The following is a 13,546-nucleotide window of genomic DNA, read 5'->3' as shown; positions in this document are numbered from 1 at the left end:
TTTGAGGATTTTCTTCACCCGGGGATGGTGGGGATCTGAAACTCTGTCTAAAAGGTTGGTAGAGACAAAAAACCCCATCACATTTAAAGACCCCCGGCGATTCTCCCACCCGGCGGGGGGTCGGAGAATCCCGCCCATGGAGTTTCTGTGACCTGCAGGGCTACAGACCAAGAGGTGGAAGTGGGATTAGACTGTGTAAACCATTTTCGGCCAACACAGACACAATGGGCTGAATGGCCTCCTCTGTGCTGTAAATTTCTGGGATTCTGTGATGACAAGTGATCCTCATGCTTTTATCCAAGACATACCTCAGACCAGTCCTTTACTCCAAATGTTGATGTGATGGATCAAGTTACGAGGTGACAGGTACCAGGAGCAGCAGGAGCAGTGAATAAAATGGAAATGGAAATATCAGTAAATGTTGCTATAGTTTATCTGTATGTGGTTCCATTTTAATAACTTCTCCTGAATGTTCCTTTCCTTTTTACATTCCTGGACGTTTTAAGTGAAAGAAAAAGTTAATTTATTAACCAATCAACCTGACAAAACAAATAATAAAAATGCATATCAAACACATGGGTATCAGAAATAAGGGAGGTTAGAGTCTAATAAAAATGTTAAAAGAATACATGGTTAAGTGTCCTTTGCTAGTTCTTGAGACATTGATTTTTGAGCGTTGCGGCCAGTGTAGGTAAGTTGGTTTCTTGGATGCAGTTAGATGTAGAGGTCATTGCAATTATTACGTGATCTTGGTTCACTGGTAGCTTTCTGAAGGTTGACTTCATGAACTGGGTGACACATACTTTTCTAAAAGAGAGCAGGAGAGAGCATAGCTTTCAGCCGGTTTCATCTGCTGAAAACTTTCTTGACCCTTCCTGTGTCACTGACAATCTCTCTACAATAGCTGATGCCTGGCCTGTTATACTTCATCCATTGTGTTCTTCCAAGGGGGTTTGAATGAGCCTGTCTATGGCAACCATTATTTCAATATCTAACACTTTGCATTTTAATGCCTCTTCCTTAGATAGTGACGAGTTTTGATGGATCTTTGAATATGAGGAAATGTCTCTCCACATCCCCTGAGGGTGCCTTGTCTGCTATTTCACATTTAGCTTGGAAGGTTGCTTTGCATTTTTAAGTAGTCTATTGTCTCATTTCTAATTACAACATTTCCAATCAATGGAAAGTTGAAAAGTCAAATTTTCAAAAATAATGGGGCACAGCCTCAATAATAATTTTTAAAAGGGGAAAATTGAATTGCATGCAGTTTATTACTATATACCTCAGTTCTGTTATTTTATAGCAAGATATCAGTAGTACAGACACATCCAAATGGTGTCAGTCTGAACACAAAAATAACCAACAATGCTCCACCTCAGCTACTATCTCAGGGAGTCAATAAAATTCTAATGTTCCATGTTTTGAGAGGAAAGTTAGAATCAGTGCAAAGAGAACTAAGCAGTTGCACTAACTACTGCTCCCAACAGCATCAACTCTTTATAAATGCTGCTCGTGAGGGAGAAATCTATCAACGATTAATTCTGAAATTAACCCTGCACTAACTTCAGTCACTGCAGGCCAACCTACAATGCAAGACAGCAGGGCTATTTGCTAATGAGCTTTCCCAAAATCTTCAGACATGGTTGGCAAATCTTAAAATAAAATTGAATGCGCTTGTGCTATCAGAATGAAGTACCATGAGCGTTTGACAATTGGACATTCCACGTTTTGCACCTATTGTCTGCATTATACCCTCCAACTCAAATAGATTAAAGTCTGTCCACAGTATTCCAACATTTAACTCATATTTTCTCATTTAACTTTTTCCCTGCTGAGAATGGTCACTCATCTTTGATGTGTTGGGTGCTCTGGATCCGTGGAACACATACAGGCCACCAACACTTGAAATAGTGCAACACTGTTATATTAAGTTAGAAACTGTTGAACATACTTTCACTGTGGGTTAACACGATGTTAGATTAAACTAAACTATGCCTGTCCTAACCGGTCTATGCACTCAGCACATGGTGAAGATCTGTGCTGTAAGCTGTGTGCTCTGTCCTTCTAAGAGGCTGCATCCCGAATGAGCAGGAAAACTGATGTCCTCTGTCTTTATCGTGAGTGTGCTCTAACTGGTGAGTGTGCTCTAACTGGTGATTGGCTGCGGTGTTGTGTGTGTTGATTGGTCTTGCTGTGTGTCCATCAGTGTGTGTGTCTGCACCATGATATACTGGTGTATATTATGACAATCTTGGGGCGTGGTTCAATGGCAATGGCAACCCTCTGAGACATCATCCACATGGTAATTATTCCTATCTGAACCTGGGAGAATGAGCATCAAAAGACTATTCACTCTGACGGCTATCACAGTTAAAACCACCAATCCTTCTCTGTAATAAATGGGAACAGAAACCTGGGGTTATTTCTCCTCTTTGGTCAACATCCACTGAAGTTAAAGTTTTCTTTTATTTATTCGTTCATGGGATAGGAGTGTTGATGGCTAGTCCAACGTTTATTTTCCATTCCTAATTGCCCTCAAGAAGGTCATGGTAAGCTGCCTTCTTGATATTATTGATATTATTATGTGTAGTCCATGTGCTGTAGGTACACCCGCAATGTTGTAAGGAAGAGAGTTACAGGATTTTGACCCAACGGCAATAGTAAGTGCACCTTCCAGTACTCTGTATCTGAACAGCTAACTCAAGATACCAGGAATTGAAGAGAATGCCTAGCTGGTATGCATGATTTAGCAACATAGCCCTCAGGTGCTGCATTTACCTGAGGGAACATTGAAGGAGCCATCAACAATGTACTTGATCCTTCCCTCGGGGGAAAAAAACTGTTGAATTAATATAATACGAATGTAAACTCTCATTCACATAATAATATCAATAGTAGTCTGATTGTCAATTTGTGTTGAATTATGGGTGCTTTACATACTTGTAGTAAATAGCTGTTTGGTTGTAGAGAACCTGAGTATTGCTGAAAAAAGAGATTTCATCAAAGCTTTTCATCTTGCACTCATCAGGATAACTGCAAGAATACCAATGTCAGGGGAAACAACATCTTTATACTTAGAACTTTTGTTATTTCCCCGACATTGGTATTTTTGTGATTATCCTGATGAATGCAAGGTGAAAATCTTTGACAAAATGTCTTTTTTCAGCAGTACCTATAGTAGTTTGAAACTATACAAACTTGTTGCACATGGAGTGTCATAGTTTTGGTACAACGTGACCGGGATCTAACTTAAGACTATTGCATTCAAAGCGTGTAATTCGGTCTGTGCTGAGTTTGTTACTTTAATACAGGGTAGTGATAATATCATTGCAATCGGTTTCAGATTGGGGGGAAAAACACTGCCAGGGATCCCTGCTCCCAATTGCTATTTAATGAGCCTGGTGGAAAATGTGGACAGCAGATGAGGACAGGGTCAGTGTCAGCTATGCAAAGCTTGTTGACACCCACCACCTCATTTCAAACCTAAAGAATGAACACTTTTGTGAGGTACTGGAGATGTCTGTGGAGCAATACCCCAGGCTGAGTTTGCTTCTATAGAAGAGAAGATGAGAAATTTGGGGACAAAGGAATCAAAGATAAGTGAAGTGCTGGGGTATTTCTTGCTATTGCATATTCTTTTTAAACATGATAAGTGGGTTATTTCAGGATAATTTGCCGAGATAACCCATCTATTGCTTTCATTAATTTACTAATTAATTTTTACTAATGTAGCAATTGTACAATGTCAGGTAAATATTATTTAGCTACCAACAATGTAGACTATTAATCTGGTTTACTGCTGTGCATAGAATCGAATCCCAATTAGCAGTAGGACCTAAGTTTAAAAAAATCAAACACTGAACACATTTCTGCCATTGAAATTGGGCTCTGAGTTTCAAATGCATCAAGATTTAGCAAACTCCAGCTCCAGGGATGAGATCAGGGTATCATTGAAAGCAAAGGAAGTAAGAGACCAAGCATCAACCATTCACTTAAAAAACTACAAATATTTCAAGCAAAGAGATCTCAGGCAATGATTTCCACAGTTAATACATGGAAGTTTGACGCCACTTCTTTTTGCACACATTTAGGATTTTTACCCCAACATTTCAAATTATAGCCTTTCTCAAAATCAAGTCTTTAATGGATTTAAATGTACATGCAAATACCGGTAAATCCTTTTCGATGAACAATATCAATGTTTTCAAAGTAAGGACATTAAAGTCCAAAGTCTGTCACATGAGATTTACATTTAACCTGTGAAACCAACCCATAATTAAGTTTCTGCTATTATTAAAATGAAGAACAGGAAAGTATAGACTTAGGCTTCATTAGAACAAGCCTAGTTTCCATTTAAATGAGGCACCTCTGCAACCTTCTGGAACAGAACCACTATTCACTAATTAACTTCAACTAGCACAGTGTCTTCACAATCTCTACTAACAAGCACAGAACATGCCTCCTGATTTAGTTTCCTTATCTTTGTCAATTCTTGTGCTCTGAAAGCTTACTTCTACTGAATACTGCAGCTAGTCGTGAATCGCACACTGAGTAGCCACTCAGCTGGTAGGAACATCCCACTCCAGCTGCTGCTTTCTTATTCAGCAAAAATAAATCCGCTCACTGAATCTCTTCCAGCTTGCTTTTTACCTGTTTGTCTGCTGCAGCTTGTAAATCCACTCTTGTAGTCTGAAATTACTCTTCCCCACATCGCGAAGAGTTAAATGCCTGACAAAAGTAAACCAGAATTGACCATAAAAGTACTGAATTCAGTTCCTTAATACTCCTTCGAAACAGTGTCCTACTTGTGGTCCATTTTGTAGGATTGTCTACGGATGTGACTCCCGAGGGTGAAGTAAACAGATTTTTCTAGTTTCCTGCTGCTGTAGTCCTGAGGATATCATGCAGCCCACCTCCCCCCTGCACTCCCCTCCCCACCCGAGCTGCTTCAGTACACTGATACAGACAGCCTGGCTGTATTGCTAGGATGTGATCTCATTCTGAGCTGTACTGTGTTCACTGACAAATTCAATAGAGCTGAGTCTCCTCCCACAAACCTCTGGGCTGCCACTTATTAGCTTAGCCCGTAAGCCTCCACCAGCTGCCAAGAGCAGGGGGGGGGGTGGAAATCAAAAGATTTGAGAGTTTTTTTTCACACATGGTCTCCAATTTTACAGAATGGTCATCATTATACTGCTAGCACTTATCTGCAGCAGTTAAATATAGTGCAGGGTTTCCAGTGGGGATTGCTTCTTTAATTTGCTTGCCTGTGCCCTAAGGTCCACCTCCAGGCAGTACTTCATTTTGTCATGCATCTGCTGCATAATACATCATATTAATTTCTCCTCAGTCTGTGGATTTCATTCCAAGAGCCAATAGAAAGTGCACAGATTATGGAGACTCCCTCTGAACCATTATGGTTTGTCATATGGTTCCACTTTACGAGAATTACTCAGATGAATTCTCCAGTTCTCCCTGCTGCAGGGCTGACCAACTTGGGAAGGTAACTTCATATGTTTTTAATGATGTGAGCCTTGGCTTTGCATTGTGAAAAAAGTGGTTCATTTTTCAAATTGCTTTTTAAAACTCACACATGAGTTCAATTGACACAAATTACAAAATGAATTTGGAATTTGACGAATGGTGTAATGTCAGAGGGTAACACACAATGATCAGTCATCCATAAATTACATTTCACATTTCGCAAATACTCCTCCTTATAAGTATCCTATGTTAACAATCATTACCAAAGGTTACCTGGAACAAGGGAAATAACATTTCATTTTTAAAATTTATATTTTTGATTTTGAAAATATTTTTATTGAATGTACCTTCCCAGAATTTCCCCTGAAATTGGCCACAGAGTTTGTACATTTTGCTAGGCATCAGTCCTATCATTAGATTAACTGAATAGCTAAAATCAGCGAGGAATGTATTAGAACAGAAGATGTCAAGGTTTGGAGGAAAGAAAGAGGACTGACCTCAGATGACAAGAAAACTACAACTCGCATTTACAAAGCACCTAAAGCAAAGTTAAAAACTTCCAAGGTGCTGAACGGAGTATTATCGAACCAAGCCCCACCAAAACACCTAAGGAGATACCAGTGCAGATGAGAGAATTGGTGGAATTGGGAGTTTTTGAAAATCAGCTTAAAGAAGAAAAGAGAGGCGGAGAGGTTTAAGGAGGGAATTCCAGCATTTCAAATCTTGACAGCTGAAGGCATGGGCGTTAATGGTGAAACAATTAAAATTGAAGATGCTCAAGAGATCAGAATTAAAGGAGCATTGTTGGGTTAAAGAAGATTACAAAGATTTGGTGGGGTGAGTTCATGGAGAGATCTGAAAATGAGGATGATTAATTTTAAAATTCAGGCATTGTTTAACCAGGAGCTAATGTATGTTAGTGAATACGGTATGAGGGCAATTGGGATTGGTACAAGTTAGACCATGGCAGTAGTTTTTTGAATGACCTCAAGTTTACTGATGATAGAAAGTGAGAGAACTAGACAGAGGTGTATTGGAATAGTCATGAAAATTGAGAGGTGACAAAGGCATGGTGAGGATTTCAGCAGTAATTGAGCAGAGTTGGGCAATGTTATGGAGGTAGAAATAGGCTCTAATGGTGATAGACCAATTATGTGATCGGAAGTTTATTCTTGGGGTTAAATCTGACAAGACGGTAATAAACAGTGAGAACTGCCCTCTTTCTACCCCCCCCCCCCCACCCCACCCCACACTGACCTTACAGCCCATCCCCAATCTCCCAGAACCTCAACCCCACGATTTCCTTCACACCACCAGTTACCTATGACCTGGGGTCCAGTTTCCACCAATGGGAATAGCATCTTCCAATTAACTCTATCAAGTCCCCTTATGATTTTGAAGATTCAATCAAATCTTTTCTCAACTTTCTTCTCCAAGGAGAACAGCTTCCCCAATCGATCCATGTACCTAAGATCCCTCATCTTTCGAACCAATCACGGTAGCATAGTGGTTAGCACTGTTGCTTCACAGCAGCACCAGAGTCCTGGGTTCGATTCCCGCTTGGGTCACTGTCTGTGCGGTGTTTGCATCGGTTTCCTCCGGGTGCTCCGGTTTCCTCCCACAAGTCTGAAAGACGTGCTTGTTAGTGAATTGGACATTCTGAATTCTCCCTCTGTACCCGAACAGGTGCCAGAGTGTGGCGACTAGGAGATTTTCACAGTAACTTCATTGCAGTGTTAATATAAGCCTACTTGTGATACTAATAAAGATTATTGTTATTGTTAAATCATTTCTGCACCCTCTGATCTTCAGAAACCAGAAGCAAACAAATTGCTTTGTGTTCATGAACCACATTGCACCCAGCCAAACATGATCAAGGCATAGACCTGGATATATTAATACATTCCACCCACAAACACCTTGCAATCAAAATATACAATGGCGTCATATATGTGTAAATGGACTTTTTGGAACAAAGTGCTCCAAAGAGTGTTAAGCCAAAGACTGCAGCTAGATGGATGAATTCAGGATGTTTGATCAACAATAATGTCTTAGAAGGAGATATATAATTTAGAAGAATCACCGACACAAATATTTAAAAGGCAACTGAAAGGCAAAGCTAAACTGACTTAAGTAGAGAAGTCATCAGGTGTGGCCTACATTGAAGATTACTAAGGAATGGAACAGCCAAAGCTATTAACCATGATTGTCCAACATTCTTCCGAACAAGGACTTATACTGAAGAACTAAAAGGTGGTCAATCTGTTTCAAATGGGGAAAGAGTTGTCATCTAACTACAGATCAATTAGATGATGAGTCAAAATAAAACTTTGAGGAACCATGGGCGTCATTCTCCGACCCCCCGCCGGGTCGGAGAATGGCCGTTGGCCGCCGTGAATCCCGTCCCCGCCGAAGTCTCCGGTACCGGAGATTGGGTGGGGGCGGGAATCGGGCCGCGCCGGTTGGCGGGATCCCCCGCTCAATTCTCCGGCCCGGATGGGCCGATGTCCCGCCCAGAAATTGCCTGTCCCGCCGGCGTAAATCAAACCTGGTATTTACCGGCGGGACCAGGCGACGTGGGCGGGGCTCCGGGGTCCTGGTGGGGGCGCGGGGCGATCTGACCCCGGGGGGGTGCCCCCACGGTGGCCTGGCCCGCGATCGGGGCCCACCGATCCGCGGGCGGGCCTGTGCCGTGGGGGCACTCTTTCCCTTCCGCCTCCACCACGGCCTCCACCATGGCGGAGGCGGAAGTGACTCTCCCCACTGCGCATGCGCGGGAAACTGTCAGCGGCCGCTGACGCTCACGCGCATGCGCCGCATTTCCGCGCCAGCTGGCGGGGCAACAAACGCCATTTCCGCCAGCTGGCGGGGAGGAAATCCCTCCACCGTTGGCCTAGCCCCTCACTGTTGGGGCTCGGCCCCCAAAGATGCGGAGCATTCCGCACCTTTGGGCCGGCGCGATGCCCGTCTGATTGGCGCCGCTTTTGGCGCCAGTCGGCGGACATCGCGCCGTTGGGGGAGAATTTCGCCCCATAATATGGAATATTGGGCGAGATTCTCCGATCCCCCGCCGGGTTGGAGAATCGCCGGGGGCTGGCGTGAATCCCGCCCCCGCTGGTTGCCGAATTCCCCGGCACCGGATATTCGGTGGGGGCGGAATTCTCCGCAATCGGCGCGATGTCCGCCGACCGGCGCCAAAAACGGCGCAAATCAGTCTGGCATCGCGCCGCCCCAAAGGTGCGGAATCCTCCGCATCTTGAGCGGCCGAGCCCTAACCTTGAGGGGCTAGGCCCGCGCCGGACTGATTTCCGCCCCACCAGCTGGCGGGAAAGGCCTTTGGTGCCCCGACAGCTGGCGTGAAACTGACTTTGCCGGGCGACACATGCACGGGAGCGTTAGCGGCCACTCACAGCATCCCCGCGCATACGCAGTGGAGGGAGTCTCTTGCGCCTCCGGCATGGTGGAGACCATGGCAAAGGCGGAAGGAAAAGAGTGCCCCACGGCACAGGCCCGCCCACGGATCGGTGGGCCCCGATCACGGGCCAGGCCACCGTGGGGGCACCCCCCGGGGCCAGATCGCCCCGCGCCCCACCAGGACACCAGAGCACGCCCGCGCTGCCTTGTCCCGCCGGTAAGAGAGGCGGTTTAATCCACACCGGCGGGACAGGCATTCCAGCAGCAGGACTTCGGCCCATCTGGGCCGGAGAATCGCCGGGGGGGGCCCGCCAACCGGCACGGCGCGATTACCGCCCCTGCCGAATATCCGGTGCCGGAGAATTTGGCAACCGGCGGGGGCGGGATTCACGCCAGCCCCCGGCGATTCTCCGACCCGGCGGGGGGGTCGGAAAAGCTCGCCCCAGATTAGTGAAAAAAGATATGGGCTAATCAAGGATATAGATTTGCAGGACTGTTTGTGAATGGTAAATTGGGGTTACAGTCACTCGAATTAAACTTGAATGAGTTCTTCACGTACCTGCGAAGAAAAATGGTTTTTGAGGTTGCTGCCTCCCCTACTCTTCCGCTTCATGTTCCCGGGTCTCAGCTTCTCATCTGACAGCTGGTGACAAGGGCAGGGCCTTCATGCTGATGAGATGTATTTCGACCCATTCAGCCCAGTACTGCAGGTCTCTTCCAGAATGCCCAAGCAGCAAAATCATTGTTTCAGGATGCCAATTGTCTGTTCTATCACATTTCTTGTGGCAGCATGGCTTTCAACGACAGTCTGATGTTCAGGCGGGCATGGATTGTGCTCCGGAATCATCAGCCATCTCGACAGTGGATAGCTCTTATTGTCAATAACCAACCTAAGGTTTGCCATGATGGCTGAAATACAGAACTGCTGCCAAAGTATGGCATCATGATTGCTTCAGCGTAATGGCAAATGCAGGTATTGACTTGCATGATGTGCAGCCTCTGGTCACAAACCAGGTGGACATTATAGGAGTGGAATCACGTTCCGCTCTGGTACACAGCAGTGTTAACATATAACACCGACAAAGTAGTGTGTGCAGTCAGTAGCATCCCATCATGAGGGATCCATCAAGCCTTCTTGCTTGTTCTGTCTGCTTGGCAAGAGAGACAATATGATGAAATGTTCTGCCTTTGAATAGTGAGCTTCAGTCACCTCAGTTATACAACAGTAGCCTCAAACAGCTCTGGGCCTAGAAGGTTAGGCTTTGGACTGCATTAGTTTGGCATGGGCAGCAGCAATCTAGGCTGGCTGGCTAGCTGGCGTCAGCAGGGGAACTGGAAGAGTGGCTGGTGGGGGATAGGGGGGAGGGAGGGGGGAGGGGGAGACAAATGCTATCTTCCAGAGAGAGAGGACCACAGGTGAGGCAGTTGCATGGTGGTATTGTCACTGTATTAGTAATCCAGTGACCCAGGGTAATGCTCCACACCAGATGGTAACATTTGAATTCAATGACAATCTGGTTCATTTTAGGGAAGGAAATCTTTCTTGGCCTGGTCTACATGTGGCTCCAGATGTGGTTGAAGTTGAAATGGCCTCACAAGCCATTAAAGGACAAGCCCAGACAGTGAGGCCCAAATCCAAAGAATAAAATAAAGGTGCACTGTTAATATCCCTGGACAGTGTCTCAGCAATCTGCTGTGAAAATCTGCAAGCCCCTTTGAACATCTGCAGAGAACAAGCAAGCATGTGAGCAGTCTGAACTTGCAGAGTTTCAGTTTGAGTTTACACTGCAACGCTCATACAATGTAAACTGCTACAATGAAGTGGAGATACTGGCTGGAAATACAATCCTGATTATTTACAAGCGAGTCAATGGAGTTGGCCACCACTTCCATGCCAGAAAAGGATGAGCACTAAGATCTGCAGCAAGGTGCTTCTTCGTGCTCCATGACATTAAGCACAGACTTTATTAACATGCTTCATTGAAGTCTTCATCCAAGTTCACACTCCAGTGATCTGGCGCCTGCCTTGGCTGCTCAATGCATCACCACATGCAGATCAATTTCTGTTCCATTCTCCGAGACACTCTTGGTGTCAGTATTTGAGCTTGTGGCTGCCCACGTTCTCCCCTTTCATTTTATGGGCAGCATGTTGGCACAGTGGTTAGCACTGTTGCTTCACAGCACCAGGGACCCGGGTCCAATTCCCAGTTTGGGTCACTGTCTGTGCAGAGTCTGCACGTTCTCCCCGTGTCTGCATGGATTTCCTCCGGGAGCTCCAGTTTCCCCCCACAAGTCCCGAAAGATGTGCTTGTTTGGTGAATTGGATGTTCTAAATTTTCCCTCAGTGTACCAGAACAGGCGTCGGAGTGTGGCGACTAGGGGCTTTTCACAGTAACTTCATTGCAGTGTTAATGTAAGCCTACTTGTGACACTAATGAAGATTATTATTGGGGCAGCACGGTGGCGCATTGGTTAGCATTGCTGCCTCACGCGCTGGGGTCCCAGGTTCGATCCCAGCTCTGGGTCACTGTCCATGTGGAGTTTGCACATTCTCCCCGTGTTTGGGTGGGTTTTGCCCCCACAACCCAAAAGATGTGCAGGATAGGTGGATTGACCATGCTAAATTGCCCCTTAATTGAAAAAAAAATGAATTAGCTACTCTAAATTTTTTTTTTTTAAATGAAGATTATTATTATTATTATTATTAAGTGTGAAATGAAGTGATGGTGCAGCCTCATAACCGCTATGCTTTTGCTGTTCCTCTACTAACCAAGTTACATTTCTTGGGTATGAAAGGAGAAATGCTCAAGGATAAGATTGTGGTGTGGAGGAGATGAAAAGTAAGAGGTGCAGTCTTACAACACCGGCAGTCTGTCAATCATAAAAGATTGTGCAATGATGAGGAAGTTGGATATCAGAAGTAGGTTTGGGTATGAGGATGCCGTCACCTTATCAGTTTCAGCTCCACCAATGACAATAGGCCATTCTGATCACTGCCAGCTCTCTCTCCTCCATGTGGGTTAGGACATGCAGGGATGCCTGGCTCCTTCTGCTTAGCTACTGCTGACTCCAGGTGTGCACCAGGTCCTGCAAGAGAGACAAGTATGTCAGCAAGTGTCACGCAATCTATTTGGGTGGGTGTATTGATCAAATAGCTGGCAGTGTGCACAAGCTGTTGGATGTGAATGTGAGATTTGCTGCAGTGCTGATGCATAGTGGAGCTATGAAAGTTGGGTGCAAGATTATAAGTAGCTGAGTGCTGGGAGTGTGAGGAATTGAGTGATGTCAGAGATCAATCATGCAGTTGTCGGGCTATTGCATTTACAGGTGTATTCACCGAACTTGACCACATGTCTGAAGTCATCAAAAGTTTTGCAGCTATAATTTAGGTCCTTGTGCTGGACTTTTGGCATTGACCTACATGGCTATCTGGTATTTCTGCTATGTGTTTGGAAAGCCTCCTGGCTGTATCTGACCACAGACTTTACTCATTTCAAGCTTCTCCACCAAGACCTCCAGTGTAGCATTGGAAAACTTGGCTGACTGCATGTTCAACCAATTGTCTGCCTTTCTTAAGTCAGAATCTGCTCTCAAAGGATTTCCATCGCCTGCTCCAGCCACATACACACCTCCCCTGTAAGAAGTGCACGCTGGCCTTAAGTAGTGCTAGCGAGTGTCGATTTTGTGCTTCCTGCTGATATGTGCAGCCGAGAAATAGTGTATTTTAGTACTGGCTATGTACTGGAATCATAGAAATGGACAAGCAGTATGAAGGTGGCATTCTGCCTCTATTACATCCAGTAGGTGTGGGTTAATGTGGTCTCTGTAGCTATTTTTAGTGGCTATCAAATTTAGTCCCCAAGGTTTTAAAGGAATACTAGTAATGTGAATAAAGCAATGGCTAAAGGGTACAGAAAATAAAAGCAAATTATTTTCTCCACAGTGCAGTATAACATAGCGGGCGAAGCTCCCCAGAGGTTGTGTTGGAACCTCTCATGTTCTCTATTCACAGAAATAATACAGCATAGGCAGGAAATAATGTCAACTTTTGCTGACAACATTGATTTAGAAGGCACAGTAGAATATGAAGGACAATATAGTAGGCTGCAGAGGACACACACAGGGTACACCAGCAATTCAATGAAGCTAAGGGTTAAATTGTATATTTTACCCGAAGCAGTAAATTATTAGCAAAGCAAGTTGTCGTGGTCAGAGGAGCAGATATGTAAGAGTAGGATTGTGGATGGTAAAAGTTTTAATGATATCTTGAATGTTTGATCGGGTGTAATTGAATACAAATGCAAGGAGGTGATGATATATCTGCACAATCTGAGAGGCCAAAGTAGGGATAGCATGCAGAAGCAAAATACTGTGGATACTGGAAATCTGCAACAAAAACTAACAATGCTAGAAGTGCTCAGCAGGTTGGTCACGTCTGTGGGAAGTGAAACAGCGGCCACCATTTTCTGGACCCGTTCGCCATGGCAGCAGATCCCATTGTGGTAGTCACCCCTGTTGTATTGTATTGTATATACTGCCCTGCATATGAGGGTATTACAGTAAGGTCCCTGTACTACAGGTACGGGGGTAGATCCCTGCCTGCTGGCTCCGCCCAGTAGGCGGAGTATAAATGTGTGTGCTCTCCGAA

At 44.9% G+C, this 13,546-nt stretch overlaps 1 protein-coding gene across 3 annotated transcripts in view; it reads right to left on the bottom strand.

Annotated features, from left to right (window-relative positions):
* The window catches only part of cep85l (centrosomal protein 85, like), a 447,302-nt gene that overhangs the window by 403,884 nt on the left and 29,872 nt on the right, over positions 1 to 13,546 (bottom strand). For 2 of the 3 annotated variants that reach the window (XM_072499387.1, XM_072499389.1), the window contains exon 1: positions 4,651 to 4,875. The exons of the other annotated variant lie outside the window; for it this stretch is intronic. In XM_072499387.1, the coding sequence (XP_072355488.1) occupies positions 4,651 to 4,711 (61 nt within the window). In that variant the 5' untranslated portion in view covers positions 4,712 to 4,875. Of the gene's footprint in view, positions 1 to 4,650; positions 4,876 to 13,546 lie in introns of those variants that run through there. 3 annotated transcript variants of the gene reach the window in all.

The sequence above is a fragment of the Scyliorhinus torazame genome, chromosome 4 (assembly GCF_047496885.1).
Source record: "Scyliorhinus torazame isolate Kashiwa2021f chromosome 4, sScyTor2.1, whole genome shotgun sequence".
In the NCBI taxonomy this organism is placed as follows: domain Eukaryota; kingdom Metazoa; phylum Chordata; class Chondrichthyes; order Carcharhiniformes; family Scyliorhinidae; genus Scyliorhinus; species Scyliorhinus torazame.
Note: the sequence above shows the minus strand (reverse complement) of the source record. Positions and strands in the feature narration are given on the sequence as shown.